The following is a 25416-nucleotide window of genomic DNA, read 5'->3' on the forward strand; positions in this document are numbered from 1 at the left end:
TATACTACTTTTCCTCAAATTTGGGATGGTGGAGGTGGGCCTTGAAGCCTTCTCTGAAAAATGGGAAAGGGTTTCCTTATGGGGGGGTTCTCAATGGGAAGGAGGGCTTTTCTAGGAAACTCCCCATGTGACCTTTATGGCTTTTTGAAAAGGCCTTAAAGAAAAAAAAACCCTAAAAACCCCTCATGAGAATTTAGAGCATGTTCTTTGGTGGGCTAAGCGAATTTCCCTTTAAATATCAATAAAGTACATTTAGGATTAGGATTGGGAGAGGATTTGGCGTTCTTTCTTAAGCTGGCAGCAAGGATTGAACGATTTAAAAATTAATAGGAGTGGGCCAATGACGTGTAAGCCGACATCTTATTGGCCAGACGAGAATACATGCGCGTGTAAACGAAATAAGCCCACAAGTATATAAGTTCTTCTTGATTCTAAGTCGTAAAAGTATTTCTCTCTCCGCTCGTCCCGCCATGGCTTCGTCTGCGCTTCTGTTCGTCTGTCTGCTCTCAGCGTGCTTGGCGTCGTCGCCAGCCTTAGCTTTCTACGGCTCCAACTCCGACGTGGTTGTGCTCACTCCTTCCAATTTTAAGTCTCAGGTAATTCCCTCTTGTCTTCAAGATGCTTTAATAGAAACTGCACAAGCTCAGATGGCGGATCGGTAGCTTCGTACTGCCTACCTATCTGGTTACGTGCAGCTTTTGAGTGCACGGATGCTCATTCTCGATCAAACAGCCGCAGATTGCTCGCATTGTGCTGTGTGCATTTCGTGCAAGTAGTTGCAGATTTGCAGATGTCGATGTGATCTGAGTAAGCGTTTTGTTATCGTTAGATGACCCTTTTGGTGCATCTAAGTGGACATTTTTGGCATTGCAACGATCTGGCGTCAGTATTTTGTCCTATCTGAAACAGTGTATGTACCTCTTATTGCACCTAAATTGCAAGCATCCGGCGTTTACATTGGTCTCAACTGAAGCAGTGGATAGCACGGAGCTAGTGTAAAACAAAAAGCTGATCTGTCGTAGTCTTCCAATCCCTTAAGTAAGATACGATTTCCATAAAATGCACCATTGCGTGGAATCTCGTTACACACATGTTACCTGCTTAAGAATTTTGTGAGCAGTCTCAAAATAAGCCTGCATAAGGATTCCAGAGAGCAATGGGTAAAGTGTAAGCTGTCGCATGCTACTTATGTGGCTGAGGCTGCCAGCAGTAGCTAATTGTCCACATTGGCTTGTATACTGCCATGTGTCGGTCAGATGGGACAGGAAGAGTGATTGATTTTTTATGTTCTGCACCGGTTGAACTACAGTAGTAGGGTAATTGACGCATGCAATGTCCAGATGGTGTATTCTATTTCCTTACTACAGAACCTGAGATTAAATACGTTGTAGATTGAATATGTTATGTTCTTTGCAAAATTCAGGTACTCAAATCAGACGGAGTTGTATTGGTAGAATTTTATGCGAATTGGTGTGGCCACTGTAAGGCTCTAGCTCCAAGTTGGGAAAAACTGGCAACTGTTTTGAAAGGGGTTGTAAAAGTCGCTGCTCTTGATGCTGATACACACAAATCTTTAGCACAGGTAGGTCCATCATTTCACTGGTCTGCATATTCATTCAACATTCTGCTGCATGATTGCAATGTTTTTAAAGTGTTGTGACAAAGATCCCTTGCTATGTGTGTAATATCCTGCATTTTGTAGTTGAGACGCTGGAGCACTTTGTTATGTTGTCTTATGTTTTCAGATATTCAAGTGTAAAACATATTATTCAGAATAACAAACTGTAGTATCAATGAGTGTTGTTTGCTCAAAATCCTTGGGACGTCCCACATGTAATCAATCTCCTCGGAGGTCAAATGTTTGGGAGACCTAAAGCATAGTGCACCATCTAGATCAAGTGCCTACATAGTTGCAAGAAACCCATTAGATAAGGTTAGGAAACTTGTCTCATACCTAGGTGTTTCATAAATGTATGAAATACCTATTTTAAACTTTCACAAATATCATACCCTAAATGTCTTGGGACTTTTGCAATCATCATTTATCATGGATTTACTTAACATATTGACATGGATATCAGCATTGATTGCCGAAATTTTGAGTTGATTCATGGTGTTTGCCTATATTGATGGTTCGTTTTGTAGCTAAAATTGACGTTGGGTACGGATAGTGGACCATGATGCATGCAAATATTGATGCTATATTGAATGTTTATTTGCATTGTATCGAATAATGAATAAAGTCAATTTGTGTTTTCTACGTCACATAATTTATATAATATATGTATATAAAACTTTCATACATTTTTATATCTTGAATGAAACCCATTTCTAACATTTTACGAAACTTGAATGAAATCTATGAAACCCGTTTCTTGCCTCCCATGTCAAAAACCCTTGGCAACTATGAGTGCCTAGTAATAGAAGGTGAAAACATAGCTGATGGCAGGTCCTGGACCATAGCTGATGGCTGGGAGACCTTCAAAACAGCAGTAGAAGATGTCAAGGATGAATTGGCAGATCAAATACAGCAGTGATACCATGTGGAGGTTGGTAACAGTAGGAGGATGGCCACAAATTGGCTGGTGGCAGCTTTTGGAGCTGGTGTAGATGGCTGTCAGAACGGTAGTGTGTGTTTCTTTTCTCATTAGACTTCCGCTTTGATAAGCCATGTAATAACATAGGCATCTCCTCATTTAACCACAATTGATGCGATGTCTCACTTGCCTAAAGAGCTAAGGGACAATCACATGTTGATCCCGAGCTTGGAAAAACACATCTTTGTGATCTCCTCTCAAATTGCCACCAATGATCCATGGTGCTTAAATTTGTAAGGCCTCTATCGTGAGGAGAAACCATGTGTGAGCCTTGACATTGGTTGGGTCTTGATTTGTATGCTAGATGAGGTCTATGTGATCGGGTGGCAAAAAGGGTGACCTTTTGCTTATATGAAGCTCCACCATCAGAATTGGTGCTAGAAGCATTGCCCTAGCCCATTGTGTTGTAGTTTTTTGCTTTGCCTTTCTAACAATTCAATCTTGCAACTCCTTGCTTTGTTTGTCTAGTTTTCTAGTGCTGCCTATAGTTGTCTAGGGCCATAGACCTAACAACTTTCGACTTTGCAATGTCCTCTTCTTGGCCATTATCTACAATGTCCCACTTGTAGTGCTTGTTGCCAAGCCCCGTTGTGCTGCTTGAGTGCGTGGCCTTTGTACACTGCTTAGAGATAGTGTTATAAGCTCCTCTAGAGTTTGTCATGTTGTAGCCCTATTGTGTCATGTTGCCACTTTGTCGTCACACTGTTGCCTTGTTGTCACATTTTTGTCAGAAGTGGATGTAGTGATGGAAGCGTGTGGAAAATTGGTGTAATAGACTGCTGAACACAAGACAAAAGGGAAAGGAAACAAAAGAACACTGCAAAGGAAGGGAACTCAGAGATGTGCTTAGAAAATGAAATCCATATATCCAAAGAATGGCGCGTACAATAGTGAGCCACTGGCTGTGTGGGCACCAACATTGGCTCTTCTCTCTAATAGGAAGACCACTTGAAGAATGATGATGATCGTGGAGAAGCTTGAATAAATCGGCAAAAATAATGCCATAAATCATGTCAAATTGGCCAACATTTAGTGTTGGTTGGCTAGCAATAATTGCTAAAATGACCATCATAAATGCCAACAAAAATTCTTAAATACTCAGGACAATATCCTGGTGCCCTAGCCCATTGACATGCACCGACTCAGCCATGAACTGACATATTTGCTAACACCCTCGCTCAGATCATGGGTGATCTAATACAGTATAATATACAATGATAATGTTCCATTTTAGCACATACAACAAGGGCCACCAGAGTAGAACCATGGATACTCAAGCAGTGGGTACGCAAGCCACCACCAAGGTGCCTTGGAGAGAACTTGATGTTGATGTCGATTGTACCAGCACCAGAAAATAGAGAAAAATCATAGTAGCTTCAATATTTGTCAACAATGTCTCGTAGTAGCATACAAGACCATCTTGTCAAAAATGCCTCGGAACACATGTGACCATGGATTCCCCGTAGACCGCCAAAGTGTCCCCTCATATGAGTTCAGACTAGGAGTCAAGATTGCTCGCTATCAAAGAAGCAGCTCATCATGAATCGAGATGTCAATTCATGCTTTAGGATTTGAATTTGCTAGACTTTGGTCGGTGTGTCAGGAAAACCCTCTCTTTGGAATTTATGTACCCATATACTTGTATAGATGAGGTTCGCCTACCCCATCGCACCACCCTCTCACACTCCCTCTTTGGCATTGGAGAGTTGTGAGGGATGACCGCATCACCTGTACTAGTAGCTTGGAAGGGAGGCCCTTGAAGCCATTGCCAGGGCCACATAGATGGAGCCTAAACTTGGACCTGGAGAAGAGGAAGACCCGTTGAGAGAGTCATCACCCTATGTCATCATCCGTGTGTGCTCTTGTTGTAAAGTTGCTAATGTCTTGTAGTTCTTTCGGAGATATCCCTTGTTGCCACAATAATAGCATTGAGAGGTATTCTTTTTCCACGGTATGGCACCCCTCTTTGAAACTAGAACATTTGAAGCACCAAGAGATAGCATCCTCACAGAATCTTGAAGTTGAACACAACAAATCTCCAACATAACTCTTGTAGATGAGTAAAGAATATTTGCATGCTAACCATCAAGAGGAGATGTTGGAGGAGCCATGATGAAGGAGATACAGAGAAGATGAAGAAAGATGAGGGATCTTCAGGGAGAAAAGTATGCCAAAAATATAGATTCACAAGGATTGCTCAAGTTCCATGCAGTAAAGAAAACACATAGAGAAAAGATCAACAGTAACCAAAGTGTAGTGATGAGAACACGGCAATTGGATGCACATGAACCCTCTCTAAGACTGAGTAGTGTAACACAAAGTGAGAAGATGGACCAAAAATAACCAGAACCAGCTTGAAAATAGTGTCACCCAGCCTTGAACAGGGGCAAATAGCCAAAACGCAGGTGCTGATCAGTAAAATGAAGGCAACAGACACCAAAACACAGATTTGGAAGGTTTTGTAAGAGGTCCCGAGCCCTGAAATAGGCCCAAAAAACTGACAACGAAAATGGCAGTCTACAAAATGCTGAGGAAACAGGCCAAAAATGATAAGAAGTGGTCACCTAGGCTGTAAACCAGTTGCAGTAGTCAGAAACAGTGTAAAACAGCAACAGGAACAATGATCGTGTGCTCCGATACCATGTCAGAAGTGGATGCAGTGATGGAAGTGTGTGGAAAACTGCTGAACTCAAGACAGAAGAGAAAGGAAACAAAAGAACAAAAGAACAAAAGAACACTGCAAAGGAAGAGAACTCAGAGATGTGCTTGGGAAATGGAATCCATATACCAAACACGAGAATGATGTGTACAATAGTGAGTCACTGGCTGTGTGGGCACCGACACGGGCTCCTCTCTCCAACAGGAAGACCACCTAAAGAGTGATGATAACTGTGGAGGAGAAGCCTGAATAAATCGGCAAAAATAATGCCATAAATCATGCCAAGTTGGCCAGCATTTAATGTTGGTCAGTTGGCATTAAATGCTAAAATGACCATCATAAAATGCTAGGAAAAATGCCTAAATAACTAGGATAATATCTTGGTGCCCTAGTCCACTGATATGCATAGACTGAGCCATGAATTGACATATTTGCTAACAATTTCCACCCTATCCCATGTGCAGTATACGTATCCATGTGGAGGACGTCACCATCATCTCTATTTTTACGTTGACCACACATAGTTAAGATAAGGCTTTGGTTAAACCTTAAATAAATTGTGTTGACCCCTTGTCTTATAAAGACAATTCTTATGGCTTTTCATGTGCCTTGAGAGAAAAGGGAATTGCACAAGTAGGATTTTTACCTTCGCCAACAGGCATCATATGACCCATTGAGTGGCATTCACTTGGCACCATTGTCACAAGCGAGTGATATCAACATTGACATATTGAAAATTAATAATAATAATAGTAGTAGCACTAGTAAAGTAGTAATAGAAAATATGATTGAAACTGGACATTGGCCATGGACAAATGTGCTAGGACCTTTCCATCACATATATTAAATAACAATGTGGCGTATAAAAAACCAATTGCTAATAGAATAGTTTTAGCCAAAACCAAAACCGGGCATGAATTCACATACCACACACAAATGTTTTCACGGGCACTATGCTCCAGTAGGTGCCTTTTATCACCCTTGATGGTTGCTTCACAAGACTCATGCTCATGGCCATCCCGGAGGATCCATGATTGGTGATACATCATAAGAATGAGAAAGCATTGAATGCACAAGCATACACATAGTGCAACCAGCATGCACTCAATATACATCAACTTGTACTTTCCTTGTATGTTCCTCGCAATGTCTACCCACTCCATGCATGATCACTTCGCATATGGCTATCCAATAGGACCCACATTTTGTGGCAATTGTAAACCATAAATAGATGAGAATACTTGATGCATTAAACACATGCCATAAACAAATGAGAATACTTGATGCATAGAACACATATTGCTGAGGTCATGTTTAAGTGTTTGCCCTTGAGCAACCGTGGTCTCATCCCCTTGAAAGGTTGGTAATGTCCTTGCAATGAACTTGTGAAACCGGCCTTTAGGAACCCAAAGAGAGTAATCATAAACTTAATTAGCAAAATGCTTAAGCATGAAATCACGATAAAACAATTTGTGGGCTTAATGAAGGGGAGCTAGAAGGCTTTTACTGAGAGGCACAAGACATAGATTGGCCCCAAAGCTTGGGTGCCCTTTGTGACGATGATCTCTCTTTGAGATTACTAGAGCCATTCAAATTGAGTACAAAGAACTTGATGTTTGTGCTGAAACCTTTTGTCTTAGCCACTTGTAGACTCTAACCAGTATCTTGTTTTTGTACCTACTCTTCATAGATTAGACTTGCCTTGCTTGCTCACTAAGCCACCGGTTGCTTTCACTGACTGTGACTAACAAATGACCAAATCTGCCTTGAAAACTCTAAATTTTGCATAAATTTCCTGAACAACACTTTTGTCAACAAAAAATCTTTTGCTCTTAGGAGAGAGAGAGTGCTGTACACAGCATGCATGTAACCCTAGACAACAACTCCACGCTGAATAGAGAAACTGCAAGCTATCACTGATGCCAAACACTTCAACTCAGCTTGTATGGTGCTGATCAGCTCAGATCTACATGCACATGATGAGAGAACAGAATCTGTTTCCCCCTAGCAAAAACTGCATGAAACTAGAAAAATCACTTGCAGACAATCCAAGTTAGTTGTTAACAGCAACATTAGTGCTTAGTAAGGGAAGAGAAAAAACAGCTTGGTCAGGTGAGCAAATTTGGTAGGAGAGAAATTGCTCATGATGCATTCAACACAGCCATGACAACCTTCTTTGATGGTACGATTTCATGTCTACTGCTACAATCTCCCCAAATTGGGATGCTCATTTTTGCATACCTTTTTCCCAACTTTTAACAAATTATTTTAAATGTGTTTGTGAAACTTGCAATAATTCATTAAGTTGTGGCTTCTTCACATTGAACCATTGCCACTGATGGATCAATCACTTGCCCATGCCTTGCGCAAGTTATCCAATGTCTCACTTTCTTCAATACAATGGTTGTCATGAATGATCAGCACTTCTTTGGCCCTATTTGCCACTTGATTGTACAACAATGTGGGCTTAGCTTGGGTCTTCAATCTCTTACATGTGGGTCACAATAATTTTAGAATGGGTTGCTCCTCGGATCAGTTGCAAATTAATGCCTTCAATTGCTACATGAAGTACTTGGGTCTTTAGTAATTGAGCATGGATCTCGAGGTGGTTGTGGAAACCCTAATTTTTGCTGTAAATTAGGGTTTTAGCAGCAGTTTCTTCCATTGCCCTTCACCCCACGTTGGAAATGGTAGAGAACCTAAGGGTTTGACTAAGGATGAGAGAGAAAATTGTAGAGAGAGAGAGATCACAATTCTGCTTTGCTGACAAATGCTTGTACCAGTTGGTACCTTGATTTGGGGCAGCATTAAATGGAAGACCAACTAGGCTGTCACTTGTGGCTCCTTGGCCTCCTAGTGGTTGTAGCAAGGTGGAATGTGTTAGCTTGCCATTTTGTCTTAGTTTGTCATCTCCTAGTTGTGAGCTCCATCAGAGTCTGACAGAGCTTTGAGAGTTTGATGAAGACGTTGGAGATTCGATTGTCATTTCCACTCAGTTTAGTGTGCATTTCCTTTGCTAGTGTGCACTTTCTTCACTTACCAGGTGCCTATTAGTTTGTGCAGCCCCTATAGGCTGTGACCCTACTAGTCCTTGTTGGCCACTTTTTGTAATACATCAGCATTTTTCGGATCCACTTTGTGCTGGTAGGTCAGATTTGGCTGGTCGACTGCCATATTTAGTGGTATTTCTGGCTGGTTGGCAAGTTTTGGGGTATTTTGGCTATTTATAGCCATTCCCCCCTTTGCCCTTTGGGGCAGATCATTCTTCTCATTCTTCTACAAGTGCTCACTTTGACTTCAGCATTCTTCTTTATCTTTGGTGTTGCCTTCATCATCAGCCTGATTTGGTGCCCTCACTAATGCTTTGGGCTGCGTGTAGGGATTGATAAGTCCACCATTGTATTCAACATTCTTTCCAAATTCAGTGCAGATTTCCTTGAGTCTTGTTGTCTTCTCTCTTATCCTTTTCTCTCCGCGTTTGTGTTCCTCTTTTGTTGCACACTCTCATAGATCACCTTTAGATTGGTTGGAAATGCCTTGGTATTGTTGGTGTTTGCTGTAGCAGCACTCTCCCTCTATCTCTTAACCTACATATGGCTCATAATGCATTGTATTGGGTAGAGTCACCCTCACCTAGCCCCCAAACAGCCCTTTCCCAATTCGCATGGGCAATTTTGACAAGTGGTAGCATGTTTTGCCACTTTGCAGTCTTCTAATTGTAATTTCCAGCTTTAATTAATTGATTTTCAGAATTTAATTTCTGAAAATCAATTAATTATTCATTTGACCTTGCCCAAGAATTGGTTAGTGCCCATTCACAATTAATGTGCTAACTCTTGTAGGACATTTAATTGCCCCAATATTGATTGGCCTAGGACTAGCATTAATTAATTAATTAATTAATTAATTAATTAATGCCTAGTCCCCCAATTCCACTGTTGGACATTCAATGGTCCAATTAATGGCTTAGGCCTAGACTAACACTAGGTATCCACAAGCACATGTTCGGTGCAACTCTGTACAACTTTTGCACATGTCAAGAAGTAGATGCGCCCTCTGAGGGCAAATAAATAACATCCCCCTCTGAATCTCCTTTTGAAGTAGATAGGGAATCCAAAAACTCATGGATCGCGAACTCCGAAATGTTTGATGACGAAGGAAGTGCCGCCGGTTGTGCCAAAGAAGATATCTGGGGTGCTGAAGAGCTCTCGAAGGTAGCCTCTCGAACCTGAGTAGTTGAGGGTGGGGAAGGGTGGGGCTCAGAATGAGCAAGAGGTGGGCAATAGTCGCAGTTTCTCAGTGGAGCGGACCGGGTAGCCAAAGAAGAGGAAGGAGTCGAGCAGCCATTGTCTCTTGAAGGAGCGTACTGACGAGGAGACAATATCAGATAATCACTGTCTCTCGATGGAGTGGACTGCAGATCCGTAGGTTGTGGAAGCCACTGTACCTGAAAATAAGTGGGAGAAGACTGCTGTTGGCATTGCGACGATCTCTAGGAGGTCGTAGCGCCAATCAATCCTCCATATGCTTGAAAGGACTTAGTGCGCATCGGATGTGTCTTATTGCCTTGAGCATAGTACTCTAATAGCCGATGCAAAACGTTTTCTGTGGCCCAAAAAGGAAAGGTGGCACAAGGAGTGCCTAGTGGAAGACGCATGTACTCCGGAGGGGTGGGTAGCAAAGGTCGATGTCGACAGTCTTCGGTGGGATGACCGTTCATGCCGCAGTAGGAATACCCAGTAGAAGGGCAATCTGTCGAGAGAGATGCCATGGTACCGGTGTATACGCCTTGCTGAAGAAGGAAGAGGTCAGCCACCATGAACCACGAACCACAATGTTCGCCTCAAGGGGTGTGAGGGCAGTGTGAAGCACGAACCGCAATGTCCGCCTGAAGGGGTGGGAGGGCAGTAGAAGGGTTGGAAGTGAGCTGCCTGTGGGAGGAGGATGCGACCAACAGTAAGAGGTTGCAACCAGTAGAAAAACGCAGGTGAGAAAAGAGAAAGACTAAAAACGCAGGTAGCAGGTGAGAGAAAGACTAAAAACGCAGGCAATAGGAGAGAGAAAGACTAAAAACGTAGACAAGACAGCTTGCAAGAGAGAGAAAGACTAAAAACGTAGGCAGCAGGACTGTGATGATGTGGCAGGTTATACAATAGTAGGTCTGCACAGGAACAGCAGTCGCTTGGCTGGAATTAGCTCCAAATTGCGTGAAGAGGGCTGGAAATCAGGTGTCAACTGATGGAGACAGCAATCGACAGCTTCGGTTGAGATGTCCTCCGCAAACGGGTTGTGGGCAGCAAGTTGTAACACCTGAAATCTGCAAAAACGAGATTTTGATGCAGCGGAAGAAGAAGAGAAGTGGAAGCCGAACCCGCCACCGGTCTTTGCCTTCACAAGAGTGGAGGATCTTTGCCGCTGTTTGAGCAGATCCAGCTCTGATACCATGTCAAAAGATGACGTACCAGCGAGAGAGTAGGGTTTGTGGGGAGGAACAAGGAGTGAACTCGGCAAACATGGAGAAGAGAAGAGAAGAGAGAAGAAACTCTGATGAATGGAATGATGAAGTTCCGAATCATGGAGTGAATGTGATACATGGGACCAAGGGTGCCGTAGTACAAGGAAGATGATGAAGACAGTCACGAACCGCAGTGTCCTCTTGAAGGGGTGTGAGGGTAGTGGAGAGGTTGGAGAGAAGAGGTGACGGATTGAATGAATCAGCCGTGAGGAATGAATGAAAGAGTGGCCTATAAATAGGCATAGTCAGTCTAGGATGGCGCCCCTTTTTGGGGCTGCAAACCCTAAACGCAAAACGTAGAAACACAAAAATGTGAACTGCGGGTGAAGGGTGAAGGGTTTCTCAACAGGATCGCTAGTCGTCCCAATGTTGTATTGCCTCCATGATTAGACAGGTGGCTAGTCTCACCAACTGGTCCGGAAGGAGTAGCAAAATTGGAAGAAGGGATGTCTTTTGGTCCGTACTTGTTGTGTAGATACTCCTCAAACTCCTCCTTTGTGAGGTTAATGAAATTTTTGGAATACATGGCATGGTTGTAAACATAGAAGGTGATGGTGAGGGTGAATATGAAGTGTCATTTTCTTCGCCAAGTCCTTAATACCTCCTCAAGGCCTCTAGTGATGGAGAAGCTTGATAAGACATCATGGGGTCACGAGAAGGTGTCTGTGACATTGTGATTTAGTTATGAGTCGTATTGTGTGCCTCGTGCAAAGACTAGCACTCCACAATATCTGTAGGATACTCTTTATAAGAGCACGAGCTCTAATACTATGTGAAGAAGAGAGTGGAGGCATTGCAAGGGTTTGCACCGAGGGAAACATAGAGTGTATGACCATGTCAGAAGCACAATGAGACAAACATAGACACAAAAAGCAAAACTCAAACCCTAAACGCAAAACTAAAAATGCAAACACAGATACTCAAACACAACTAGAGAAGGGATAGAAAGAACACAACTTTGAAGTGAATGATCTGAAGTGAATGAATGCTGTAAATGAATGTAAGAGTATACAATGTGCCCAAGGTTAGAGCAGTGTGTCAGAGAGTGATGCAAGTCTGTGACCACTAGTTGGAGTGTAGGACAAAGAGGATGGAGCAAACGCAAGTGTCAGGAGGACTTGGAGCACCAAATGCAAGTAGGACAGGTGTGGAAGAGGGCTGGCAGCTGTCATCTAATGTAGAGGATGCTGTCGCCTAATGTAGGAATTGTCGCCTAGTGTGAAAGCACCAAACCCAAGCTGTAGATGCAGTCTCACATGTCAGGCAGCTCCAATCGCACAGAGAGGAGGGCCAGAAACCTATTGCCAATGCTGATAGAGGAGTACTAGATGCAGAGGAAGGTGTGGCAGCAGTCATTGGGGCTGGACAGCCACGTGTGTGTGGCCTGATGGCTGAAATCTGCACTCAAGGGTGAGAAACCTGCACAGACAGGAATGAGATTGAATGGGGGTAGCCTGTCTATTTATAAATGAGGATGGACCCTCTCAAATGTAGGATTTCACTGAACTCTCTTGAACCGCACCTTGTTTTAGGGTTTTTATTAAATTAAGCTTCTTGTTTTGGGTCTGTTTTAAGTGGCTAATCAGCATAGAAAGCATTTCTTAGCTCAACATTGTCATCATTGGATATTTATTGTAATGATCACCCATGATTTGAGAGAGGGTGTTAGTAATGTAAATATCATGGGTGGTTTATGTTTGTGGCTGGATGGTATATTTTGGGCTTGCCCAACCTAAATTCAAGTTGCTGACTGACGTGCTTCTTCTCATAGCATAGCCGCTCTCCTCTTACTTATTCATCATCTTGCCTTGGAGATTGAGGGAGAGACACAAAGCACTGCTGCTGGTAATGCTGAGAGCTATGTACCCTTGAGATTGTACGTTGTTCTCATTCTTATGTGATGGATCCCATCACGTATCCTTGATCATCTCTGAGTTCTCTGATTTTAGTGTTCCATTGCCTGTTCTTGATCATCTCTGAGTTCTTTGATTTCTGCTTTGAAGCTTTCACTGTCAGTGTTCAGTGTTCGCATGTTTATGGTTCCACTTCCATTGCGCACTCTTATTGTGGGCATATGCACTAGGGCAAAGGTGGACTGAGTTTCAAGAGCATGCATTGAGGATTCAGTGGCATATTTGGGACTGATTTGCTGCAGAAGCATTTAGGGCTTGCACAAGGGGTTTGTCAGATGAAACTACGTGCTTAATCATTGACAAATCTCAGGCTGGACCATAATAAGCTGAGCAATCAATCATTTGCAAAGCTCTTGTTTAACCATGGTGATACTGCAAGGGGCAATAGAAGTTGGGGCCAATCGGCACCATTGCCATTAAGTAGAGCATTCTAGCTCCTATTTTTGTGAGGTTTTAGTTTGCTGATGTACTGTTTTAAGTTGATTATGCTTGCTCAGTTCATTGTTTATTGCCCTTAGCTATCTGAAGTCTGTTTCAGCAAGGCTGGTGACTAACAATTAGATCACTAGTTGTGAACATGCCTAAATAGGCGAAGGGTTAATGATCTTGTAGTGTGAATGTGTCCTATTGTGAGGTCTGGTGGGCTTTTGCTGGACTTGTTTGGTCTCAGGATGAAAAATTGCCCATTAAGACACCTTTTTCAAAAGTCTGATGAGCTGCTCACTGCTATTCAGAGCATGTCTGTCAATATTATCTACTAAATTAGAGATGTGACTTGCCGTATGTAAATGTTATTCAGAAAGTTTTCAGATATCATTTTCTGGGAATGCTTTCACTCTGTAAAAGACTCTCATCTGATGAATTTCTTGGTTTCGCCTCCCTAGGAATACAGCATTCAAGGTTTTCCAACCATCAAAGCTTTTGGTGTTGGGAAGACGCCTGTAGATTATCAAGGACCGCGGGATGTTAAGTCAATTGCAGAGTTTGGACTCAAGCAGGTCAGCATCACTTTTAATGTTTATTTTCATTGGCATGGATGTACTTTAAATAGTAGACATTATGCTTACTGACCTTTCAATGCAGGTTAAGCATCTCTTGAAGGAGAGGTTGAATGAGAAGCCTGGGAGCAAAACTGATGGAAGCAAAAGTGAGGGTGAGAATGGGCCTAGTGCATCTATAGAGCTGACCTCCAGTAATTTTGATGAACTGGTCCTAAAGGGCAAGGATCTTTGGCTGGTGGAATTCTTTGCCCCTTGGTAAGGCCTTCAGATGCTCTTTTATTTTGTATGATTTTAGTGCTTGACATGATTCTGACAAATTTCAGTGGAGAAGGCCCAGATGGTACTCAAATCTCTGCTATGTTACTTTTTGTGGACAGGTGTGGACATTGCAAAAAGCTTGCGCCAGAGTGGAAAAAGGCTTCGAAAGAATTGAAAGGAAAAGTAAAGCTTGGCCATGTAGATTGTGATGCAGAGAAGGTATCTCATTCTGTTAGGTATCCTATTCATGAGTATTGATTGACCATGACGTTACTCTGAAGACTTGTTTTTGTACAGGCATTGATGAGTAAGTATGGTGTGCAAGGCTTCCCAACAATTCTGCTTTTTGGATCTGATAAAGAGCATCCAACTACATATGAAGGAGCAAGGACTGCTTCTGCTATTGAAAGTTTTGCTCTTGAACAGCTGGAAGCACATGCTGTTGCACCTGAGGTGGTAGAGCTGACAGGGCCAGTAAGTGGGCATGTGCAGTACAGTAAGAGCTGTTTGTACAAGCTTGCTTTCTATGAAAACAATCATTAACATCGCTAAGTCATATTTTTGGTACATTGATTCAGGATGCCATGGAGAAACATTGTGCACCTGCGGCAATTTGCTTTGTGTCCTTCCTGCCTGACATTCTAGATTCTAAGGCAGAGGGTCGGAACAAGTACTTAAACATCTTGCAGAAAGTTGCTGAGAAATTCAAAAGAAATGCTTATGGGTACATGATTCTTCATCATGCCAACTCGTAAAGGATCTACATGATTTGAAGTGAGATGTTCGTGCAGCTAGGCATTAATCATATGAAGAAGTTTGTTTTCTGTCCAGAAGTTTGATCATACGAGTGTTCATGTGGCCTGAGACTCTTACTTGCATGAGTCCAATTTAGGTGTGGTTTATTACAGCAGGTGGATTGAGTTGTTGCTTATATGATAGGTGTTTGTTGTTCATGGTCTTTCCAGAGCTTGGGAAACTTGATCAGTTGTCCATTCATTTCTTGTCTGTTACAAGTGTGTTTTTCCAGTAAAACTGCTGTGATGGTCACAATTTGATGGTGACCCAGGAAGAAAATATCTGGATCTGTGTTAATCTGCTGTGACTTTGGGTTTACCGTGAAAACTAACAGTGTTGCTACTTTTTGCAGTTATGTTTGGGCTGCAGCAGGTAAGCAGCCTGCACTAGAACAAGCAGTTGGAGTTGGAGGATATGGGTATCCTGCTATGGTAGCTTTAAATGTCAACAAGAATGTATATGCACCCTTAAGAAGTGCATTTCAGGTGGATTCCATCGTGTAAGTAGGCAAAGTGCATAGAAACCATTTTGCAGCATCTTTCAGAGTGCAGTAATTTGTGTGTTTTCTATGTTCCCTATGAACCCATGTTATGTGTTTTGTCTTTTGCAGAGAATTTGTAAAAGATGCTGGTAGAGGGGGGAAGGGGAATCTTCCCATACAATCACTACCGGCTCTAGAAAAAACAGAACCATGGGATGGTAAAGATGGAGAGCTTATGGAGGAGGATGAGTTTTCTCTTGAAGATCTTATGTCTGATAGTTAGCCACGCAGCCAGAGCTGAGCTCAGAAGTGAGATACAACAGATTTTGCCTCAGGATTTCAGGTGTGAACCTATTGCCAACCTTGGAAGCACCTTGTTTCTCTTGGCACTCAAAAGGAAGTGAAGAGACAGTGATCAACTCCTAGTGGCTTCAACTACCCTTGTGCTTTCTGAGATACTGGTTCATACTTCTGATTCTTAGAACAGCTTCTGTGTAACAGAGTTTCTAGCATCACTGTACCAGGGTAACGCATTTCATGAATTTTCACCTTCTTGTTTGATGAGCATCAGCAAAGCTGCATAACTTATCTACTTCTGTTCTTGTCTTCCACAAGGTGAATTGCATCAATAAGCTATGTCAATTGCTCTCTGGCTTCATAAGCATTTTTGCTTTTGTTTCTTCACCCATTCGATGTCGACCTCCCTCAATTGTAATGTTCATTGATGATTGGAGAGAGTAGTGGTTCTTTGTATGGAACTGCATATCGCACAGCTGTTTTGATTGCAGTACCATTTTGTACAGAGGGATTGTAGTCTTCTAAGTGTGGGCATAGTAGGGAGGCCCTGTCTCTTGCTCAAGCAAAATGTTTTATGGTCTTTTTGTTTTTATTAATTCAATTGATGACATGAGAGTGGCTAGAACGCAGCTTCTAGAATATGTGGGTGTGTGCAATTGTACGTGCATGGACCCAGATATGGGCTTGCATACTTTCTTCAAAGATTTTTGGTGGGGATTTTCAGAGGGGCTGTGATTATGTCCACATGGCATGGCAATAACTGAGGGGGTTTTGAGTGAGTAGGTAAAAGTGGTCTTACCGCTTTATTGGAAGTATCTGATTAGCAGAAGGGGTTTTGAGTCGAGTAGGTAAAACTGGTTTTGCTGCTTTATTGGAAATATCCGATTAGATTACCAGAAAGAAAGAGGTCCTGCTAAAGACAATTGATGCTGCAGTTAAATTATTAGATTTGAGGGCCCAGGGGAATTATCAAGGAAAAGACACTTTAGGCAGTTGTGAATGTCCACTAAGGTTTTATACCTTCTTGGCCTGCCAAAGACAAGACAAATGTTTCTTTTTGGTTGGTTAAATATCTTTCCTTTGCCATCCCTTTCCTTCACCTTCCCCCTTCCCCTTTTTAGGAAAGGTGGTTTTAGTTTATGCGCTCTTGCAACACGATGTATGGTGCCTTCTACGCACCTATGGCCGTCCATGGGTCTCTACAAGTTTTCACTCTTGCAATAGGGTGTATGTGCTTTCTATTTACCTATGGCCGTCTAAGGCTCTCTATGAGCTTCCACTACCCTAATTTGGTTCCATAAGTGGTAATAGTCCTATTTTTCTACACACCTATGGCCATCTAGGGGTCTCTTAGAGTTTTCACTCTTAGCACAAGTTTGGCTCCTTTAGTGGACACAATAATGCCCTATTTTTAAGACGAAGAAAAATGTTCCCACACAAGGCACACCAATTCTCTACCAAATTCCTTTTGCAAGAGCTTTATTTGTTATCCTTGCAATGTGGGAAAATTCCTTAGTCATGGTCACGACAATGCTAACATTTATGCATGTGTTTGAATTTGACAAAAGATCTAGATTGATGTGAAAACTATGGAGCTCTTATGTTGCCAACAATTAGTCTACATCTATGTATAATTTTATGTTGTTACCTATGGTGGTACAAAACCATAATTGCATGGTGCGTGTGAATAAAAAAAAGAAAATATGCTTAAATCATTTTTAAGATCAAATTGTACTTAGCATTTGACATTGTAATTTAACTCCCTTTATTCATAAAAGTCGTGATTGATGAAACATGATATATTAAGAACATAAAATACCACTAAGGGTGATCTTTTCATGGTGGAACCTACTGTCTTCTTCCATTATCTCACCAAGTCTAGGGCAATTGACCCATTGAGAACGTGTTCAATCTTGCTACAACAAATGGATCAACAATTAAACTAGTTGGAGTCCTCAAGGATTGGCCCATCAAGATTGTAGGTATAAAGCTCTTAGTCAATGTTATTGCAATGAAAGGCATGGAGTATGAGGATGACCTTGGATTAGGAACACAAGGATGTTAGAGGACTAGTATAAGGAGCTAGTATTTTTTTGAAATCATACAAATGTAGTCAGAGTGGAGATGGAACCCTAGGAGACCTCCAAGGTTAACCTAGATGCCTACTGTGGGGATTTTATTATTGACCACCAATTGTTGAGTAGGGATTACAATAGGACATACAACATCCATGGGTTTTGGACCTGATTCATGATTACTAAGACTCCTGCACTATTCTTTTAACTTTTACAACAGGTTCTCCTTGAAACCAAGAATCAAGTCTAAAACTTGTTTAAGTATCAATTGCAATGACGACATAAATAAGGCTTGGAATAATGCTTTATCCACATGCTTCAAATGCTATTGTTTTTGAGACAATAGGTTTCCTAATAAACTGAAGTTCTTTAGGATTTTTCAAGGAATCCTGCTCTTGAACCTCATTATTTATTTCTACACGTCTTTCCTGCATTTGCAACAACCATTGTACTTGATGAATTGCTTGATTCCAAACATCTTTCTAAAGTTCCCAATCTGAATTCTTCTTCTTCTGGGCTCTTGTCATAGCCATTGCCTCAACATCCTCTTGATAGTCTTGAACTACAGTACAGGTAGAACAATCACACCTAAGACGAACTTGTGGAACACTATCCACATGTTGAACTGATACCATCCTGAATTTTTGATCTTTAAAAAATTCCTAAAATAACTATGTACCCTCATATTTTGGAAAGCCTAACATGTCTGCCTGCTCCTTGGGCCAAATTGTGATAATTGTAGCAAGTGGGGCTAGGGGCTGTAGATGAGGTGCTCCTACAAATCGTCCTTCATTGCAGTTCTTCACTATCAACATTCCTTTCTAAGCTCTAAGCCTAACCCACCATTCAAATTGCAGCCCCACAAAATGTTCTTGGATTCCGCAATAGTGACAAGCTCCTAGCTGCCCCTCCATTGGCTCTCAAGGTTGGAGCCATGCTAGTCTATTGAGAAATTTTTGAGGTCCCCTAAACCCCCTTTGCATCTTGCTATCTACAACCACTTGTTGAACTATTGTTGGTTGTTGTACTCTAGCAGGTGGCTATGGATTTCTCACATTGGGATTGTACCAAGTTTTAGCTTCATGACTAGTTCTATTACAGATCTTACAAACTTTCTTCCGCTTCTCTACCCCGGGAACTCCTAAAGATTTTAATTTCTCAGCTATTTTTTGATCCAATTTATTATCAGATTTCTTTTTGGATGGTGATTTTGATTTAGAGATTTTATGGGAGGACTTCTTATCTTTGGATTTCTTAACACACTTATATTTTTTTTTCTTTCGGTCTTCATCATCCGAATCATCAGTGTTTGAATTAGATTCTGAGTCATTGTAGTCACTTTCACCTTTTGACGGCTCCTCCTCCTCACTATCTATAGTATCATTTTTTGAATCAGATCTTGCATTTGTCTTTTTATGGGAATGGGTAAAACCAAGTTGTTTTTCCACTTGTGATGCCGCCGCAATTAGAGCATCCAAATTTTGTTGCTGCCTTAACTCCACATTTGCAATTGCCCTTGAAATCTTACCATTCAATCCCTTAAGGTAGTAATATGTCTGCATATCCAATTACAACTAATTATTGACATCCAACCTATTTAACAAATTTTTATACTATTGAGCATAATCTTCCACCATCTTTTTTTGCTTGATAACTTTTTATTTTTTTAAGACATCACCAAGGGTTTTATCCGAACAGAACCGCAACAAGAAAGCATTCTTCAAATCATCATAAGTGCTAAATTTGGCTAACCCATAGGCCCTGAACCAATCCATGGCATCGTCTTGTAGAGTGGCTGCAAATTGAGTTTTTTTAATATGATCATTGAATAAGACATCATAATCACTTGCAACCTAGTGGGTTTCAAATCATGCTACATGCCAATCTGAATCCTCCTCCTTTCCAATATAGAACTTGGTCTGCTTAACTACAAGATTAGGTTGAGCCATATTGGTAGGCATTGGGTTCTTAGATGGTTTGGAAATAAGCTATTGCAAGTGTAATAGATTAGGAGATGTATTCATAAAAGAATCTAGATACGCACCTGAACCTGAAGCTTCAAATTGTTTGTGATTTGTTTCTCCTTGACCTCAAAGATCCTCGAACATGTTACAATTCTTCCCATCTGCAGCCAACATGAGCACATAGCCGTCTTGCCTCTGGAGTGCATAAGAATGACATTTGCTATAAAGGGTAACCACTCAGTCATGTAGATTCTCTAGATGCACCCCTTGATGGGCTACAACTGCCATAATCGCCAGTACTACGTAGGTGTAATAAGGCGCTGCATGAAATTGCATCATGTCATAATTGAATGGATTTCTTCCACACTTGGCCTACATCGATTCTATACAAACAAATTGAAGCAAGATCGCCAAGTGTCTTTTGGTCCTACTACATACTAAACAAAACACAAACATATCCTAAAACTAAAATAATATAGGGAACTCTGGCACATCATAAACAATAAAACTTGAATAAGAAACATGGTAGAAACATCACACAAAGGCGAAAAAATAACAAGAATGTAGTGTAGAATAAATCACTTCTTCTTCATTCATTCCATTGATACAAAATGACATTCTGTCTAAGTAGCTATTGCTACGTTGATTCTAACAAACACCAAACTTCACATGACAACTAACATGCATTTACATCGGAAATAACTAAGCTATAGGTTATGCTTGTCTCTAGACTAGCAACAATCAATAGAAAACCCAAGATCTTTAAAGAGTTCCACCAAATTGAACAAATGAGGCTAAGTAGCAATGATGCTAGGAGTAAAGCGAGAAGGCAATAGGACCCCCCCAAGGTAAAGGAACTAAACTTGGTTGGAGAGAGTAAAAAAACCCTGAACTGCATTGTAATTGATGATCTTTCCAAGGGAGAGAAAAACAACTTACTAGATCTACTCAAGGAACTCTTCAATGTGTTCTCTCGGTCATATGAGGATTTGAAATGAATACCCCTAGAAATTGTTACTCATACCATGTCAACGACTCCCCATTCCAAACATGCCAAATGAAGGACATATCCAGTGAACCTTATGTGCACACATGTGGTTAGGGAGGATTTTCACAAACTTCTCAAAGTTGGGTTCATCTACAAAATAGAGCACACTGACTAGACATCACTTGCCATAGCAATACCAAAGAAGATGGTAAAATTTGAGTGTGTGTGTGTAAATAGAAAAAGATGAATATTGCAACAAAGAGAGCCAAATACTCACTTTCATATATGAATCATATGCTTAAGAATGTGGCAAGAAAGAATGCCTATAACTCGACAAATTTTAAGCATACAATAAAGTGGAAGTCTACCTGAATGATATACACAAGGCAACATTTGCATGACAATTTTCGTACATAGTCATGTCCTTTAGCTTGAACAATGCACCATGAGCTTTCCAATGATTAATGCATACCATATCTAAGGACACGTTGAGGAAGATTCTCAAAGTTTTAGTTGATCACCTTTATGTCAACATCAATTGGGGAGAATAACTAGATAGAATATGATGCCTTTTTGAATGATGAATGTAATGTCGAGCCTCTTTGAACCCCTTCATATGGTAGTTTTGGGAAAAACATAGTTGCATTCTAGGGGATGTTGGGTTGAGGAATTTCCATGGATGTTTCCTTAGTAAAAGTTACTATAAACCTTTCACCTTTGACCAAGCCCAAGGGTGTCCAATGCTTTCCGACCATATTACATGGGATTTCTTCTAAATTAAGCTACTATAGTAATACCTTTATATAAATTTCTTATAATCTTTCAAATGGATGGAGAAATGCTAACACATGAAATTGTGAAAAAGGCTCTTCTTATCAACATCAATTTTTATGAGCCCTAGATTGGATAGTTACATTCCATATGAAGATTAATGCTTCAAGGATTGCTATTGGAGTAGTTTTATGATAGCATGTTGGAACATAGGACATACCATAGACTTTTCCACAGACTTTGTAGTAAGTAGGTAGCTCACCAATGTGGAAAAAAACTATTCAACTAAGGAAAGGAAAGGATTGGGAATGGTTTATGTCACATGAAGAAATTTAGGCATTATCTTTTAGCAATTCCATTTAGTTTCATTGTATACTATTTGAATTTGTTTTATTTAGTAAACAAGCATGGTGCAACAAGACAAATAGCTCGATGGATCCTACTTCTACTTGAGTTTGATTTCTCTATGGTTGTGCAAAAGGGAAAACAAAAGTACATATGGAAGAGCACATGTCAAGAATGGAAAGTCGAAAACTAACATGAGAAATCATGGAAATATTCTAGATGCCCACTTATTTGCATCATAAAAGAGACAAATATGTAATAGTCACTATTAGCTGTTTCACGAAATGTGTGGAGGCTAGAGAAACTTGAAAGCATGACACCAGAACCATGTCCAAGTTCTTATGAGCGAGTCATATCTTGATAAGATTTTCCCATGGAGATTGTGAGTGAGAAAGGAACCACTTCATTAAGGAAGTCATGGAACATCTATTGTCCACCTTCATGGTCATTAATAGAAGGTCATCTCCTTATTATCATCAATCAAATGACCAAACATAATCAACCAAAAAAATCTTATAATCTTTGTGAGGAAGTAATTGAATATCTATTGTCACCTTCATGTTCATTCATAGGAAGTCATGTCCTTATTATCATCAAGACAATGGCCAAGTGTAATCAACCAACAAAATCCTTGTAAACATCGTAAAACCAAGATAATTTCAACTTCTAGAAGTGATTGGGATAACAAGCTCGTGGTAACCTTGGGGGTCTATTGCATAGCTTATAAAACTACAATAAGCCCAAGAACTAGCTAGAAAGGCTAAAAAACTAAGTCATCTTACTCACCCCTTTCAACCATATTAGAGTGGGCATTTGAGGAGCTTTAGGAACTCCACTTCAACTTGGAAATAGAACTTGAACTGAGCTTCCATGGCAACCATGTATTCACTCATTTGAGGTAACAATTAGCTTCCCCATCTTCTAGGCTTCTTTGTTAGCTTCCAAGAGATATTTTCTCAATGCTAGACCACCCAAAAGCATCGACCACAATAGGAGAAGCACCAGGAGAAGCCCTTGCAATTTTTGGTGTGTTTTTAGGGGGTTGCCTTGCTACCCTTTCCTCTAGCATTTGCCTCAGCCATCTTCTCTCATGATTTATCCAGCTATTGGGGACTTTTTCTGACTCATTAGATTCCGTCAAGTTGAAAAATAAGACATAGGCTAAGTCTATATGCTATGTGTGCATAAATAAAGTAGAAGCTGTGTATGAAGTGACTTAAAGGTCACAAGGTATCTATTGCTTTTGGGAGATACTTTGTGAGTACTCAACTAACAATGGAAGAAGAAGAAGAAGAAGAAGAAGAAGAAGAAGAAGAAGAAGAAGAAGAAGAATAAGATTGCTTTAGCCTCCATATCTTGTGCTATTCTCCCTTTCGTTGTGCATCCATTATGATGCTTTTCGGTTGGTATCAGAGTAGGAGCGTGGGATCAAAAGATTCGATTGATGAGCATGGAAAATTGAGGCCTACATCAAATTGAAAGCTTGATGTCCACCATTAAATCAGGTACAAATCCTCATCTAATCCACTCGAAACAAGTACAAAGAATTGTAAAGCGATTGGAGCTCAGATTTCAGGCATTGATGCTTGCTTGGAATGTATTTTGGGAAGCTAAAGGAGGCTAGAAATGATGCACGACATCACTATTTTAATTGTCTTTAGGTTTGGATCGGCCTATGTATTGAGGGCTAGAAGCAAGGGGGGAGCTTAATCTCAGGGTCTACTTAACCAGGGGGACCTGTTTTAAGCCCAAAAGCGAAGGGGTTGCTTGTGGAAAAGCACATGGCTTGCTAGAGAGAGAGAAGAGAAAGAGAAGAATTCTTGAAAATTGCTTGTGGTTATTATAGAGCTTAAAGCTCACAATCAAATTGCTTGTGGTTATTATAGAGCTTAAAGCTCACAATCAAATCGACCATGATGTGAGTATGTGTTTAGCACCATCAATCAGTTCATTGCACATAAGAAGCATTGATAGATTTGTGCTATTGAAAACAATGTCTGCAATAGTGTGATTATCGTTGGATTAATAAGCCTTTTTAGAAGCTTAGCTAAACCTTAATTTAAATACCCCTTTTCACATTGTCAAGTCAATGAACTAGTTGATATATTGTGTTCACACTAAGCCCCTTATGAATTGGATATTTCAAGAACTCTATTCACATTGAAGGTATGCTTAAACTGGTTATTTTGTGAACTGGTTCACTATTCTATGTGTTCACATTGTGAAGGTTGGAACTAGTTGTTTTGTGGCTAGAAGAATGATTTTATGCCATTTTCAAGTGCTGATTTGAAAGGGAAAAGTTGGCAAAGTAGGAAAATTGGTCAATTCTGGACTCATATTAAGATAATTTTTAGGTCATACATGAACCGTTTGAGCCACGTTTTCACTATTTCTTGCTAGATAGCTAACGTTTGACGTATGGGCATGATGTTTGGGTGCATGTGAGAGTAGGTAGTTGGATACATGTATGATAGCCTTAGCAGTGGAACTTGATTTACGTGTATTTTCTTGGGTATTTTGAATGCTTTTTTGGTCTCAGTTTTGAGTGGTATGCTCGAACTTGTTCACATGCTTGGATAGTGATTTGGCACATTACATACTCTTGGTTTTTTTGAATTTGCAGCTATCATAATGTAAAAAATTGCACAAATTATGCAAATTGTGGGTGACAAATTTACTAAGGAAAACTGTAGTGTATAATCCTATCGCATGGAGAATTTTTGATGGGGAGAGATCTGTGGAACCTCATTACATGTGAAGATGCATGCCCAAAACTTCATAATAAGCCCATAGAAGAATAGAAGAAGAAAAAAAAGGATTGGATAGGTAAAATTAGTAAGGAGGGATATCTATGAGCATCTCAAAGACTGTGATTCCACACATTAAAAAGGCTAGTGTATACAAAGATGCTTGGAAAATCATTGAGAAAGTGTATGGTGCTTGCACAGAGGCCAAAGAAGATACAACTAAAGTAGAGATTTCATGGTGCATTGCATGGAAATAGAAGCATTGGTGACTATGTGCTAGAAATAAAACAGACTGCAAAGGATCTTACTTCAATAAATGCACCAGTTGATGATGATGATTTGGTATTTGTTACTTTGAATGGGTTTGGACATGCATACAAGTCCCTTGACATCTCCATTTCTATGAGAGGAGGCTCTATGCGTGACTTTGAAGAGTTTATCGCTTTGCCGATTACAAAAGATATTAAATTGGGTCTCAATGCATCTAGTAGTGGAAAGAATGCAAGTCACAATAATGTATTTTATCATTAGAGAGGCCATGGTAGCTTAGCTAGAGCTAGAGGATCATCATATGGCCATGGAGATAGCTTTGCACATGGTCATGTCTATGCTCTTGATAGATACTTGTCTGCATTGGATGCTTTTGGGCTGATTTAATCCATCTTCTCTTTGAGCATACACCGACCTTTGTCAGGTCTTATCAGCTAGGCAAACACCTAGCTTGGCTTACTCTCTGAGTTCTTTATGCCAAGGCTTGTATCCTTCTACTGAGATCGATTGCTCTTACACATTTGGGTGTTTGGCTCATGGTTCTTGACTACTACAATGTTTGTTACATGCCCGCTTCATGCAGGATCTGACCTGGCAGTCATACTTGACTTTGGATCACTGATAGCTCATTGTTTGCTCTCTTTTTCTCATTGCTGTAATTTATTACAACAATCTGTTTTATGCAGATTGTGATGTATTTATTGAGCTTAATCATGTCATTTTGATGTACTTTTGGTACT

General features: G+C 40.6%; 1 protein-coding gene across 1 annotated transcript; it reads left to right on the forward strand.

Moving 5' to 3' along the window:
* The first annotated feature begins 438 nt into the window (after positions 1 to 438).
* Positions 439 to 15783, forward strand: LOC148041166 (protein disulfide isomerase-like 2-3). The gene is made up of 9 exons (XM_087677311.1): positions 439 to 596; positions 1424 to 1582; positions 13569 to 13682; positions 13768 to 13940; positions 14063 to 14162; positions 14241 to 14417; positions 14522 to 14667; positions 15091 to 15237; positions 15349 to 15783. The coding sequence occupies exons 1-9, from the start codon at positions 471 to 473 to the stop codon at positions 15500 to 15502; spliced, it is 1296 nt and encodes a 431-aa protein (XP_087533437.1). The 5' UTR covers positions 439 to 470; the 3' UTR covers positions 15503 to 15783.
* Positions 15784 to 25416: the final 9633 nt, after the last annotated feature.

Source organism: Lygodium microphyllum, chromosome 1 (assembly GCF_053477565.2).
Source record: "Lygodium microphyllum isolate KBCC chromosome 1, Lygodium_microphyllum_v1.1.10, whole genome shotgun sequence".
In the NCBI taxonomy this organism is placed as follows: domain Eukaryota; kingdom Viridiplantae; phylum Streptophyta; class Polypodiopsida; order Schizaeales; family Lygodiaceae; genus Lygodium; species Lygodium microphyllum.

Coding starts and splice junctions, on each gene's coding strand:
- LOC148041166 (XM_087677311.1), top strand. CDS start 471: ATGGCTTCGTCTGCGCTTCTGTTCGTCTGTCTGCTCTCAGCGTGCTTG. Junction 1,583..13,568: donor CACACAAATCTTTAGCACAG/GTAGGTCCATCA, acceptor TCGCCTCCCTAG/GAATACAGCATTCAAGGTTT. Junction 14,418..14,521: donor TGGTAGAGCTGACAGGGCCA/GTAAGTGGGCAT, acceptor ACATTGATTCAG/GATGCCATGGAGAAACATTG.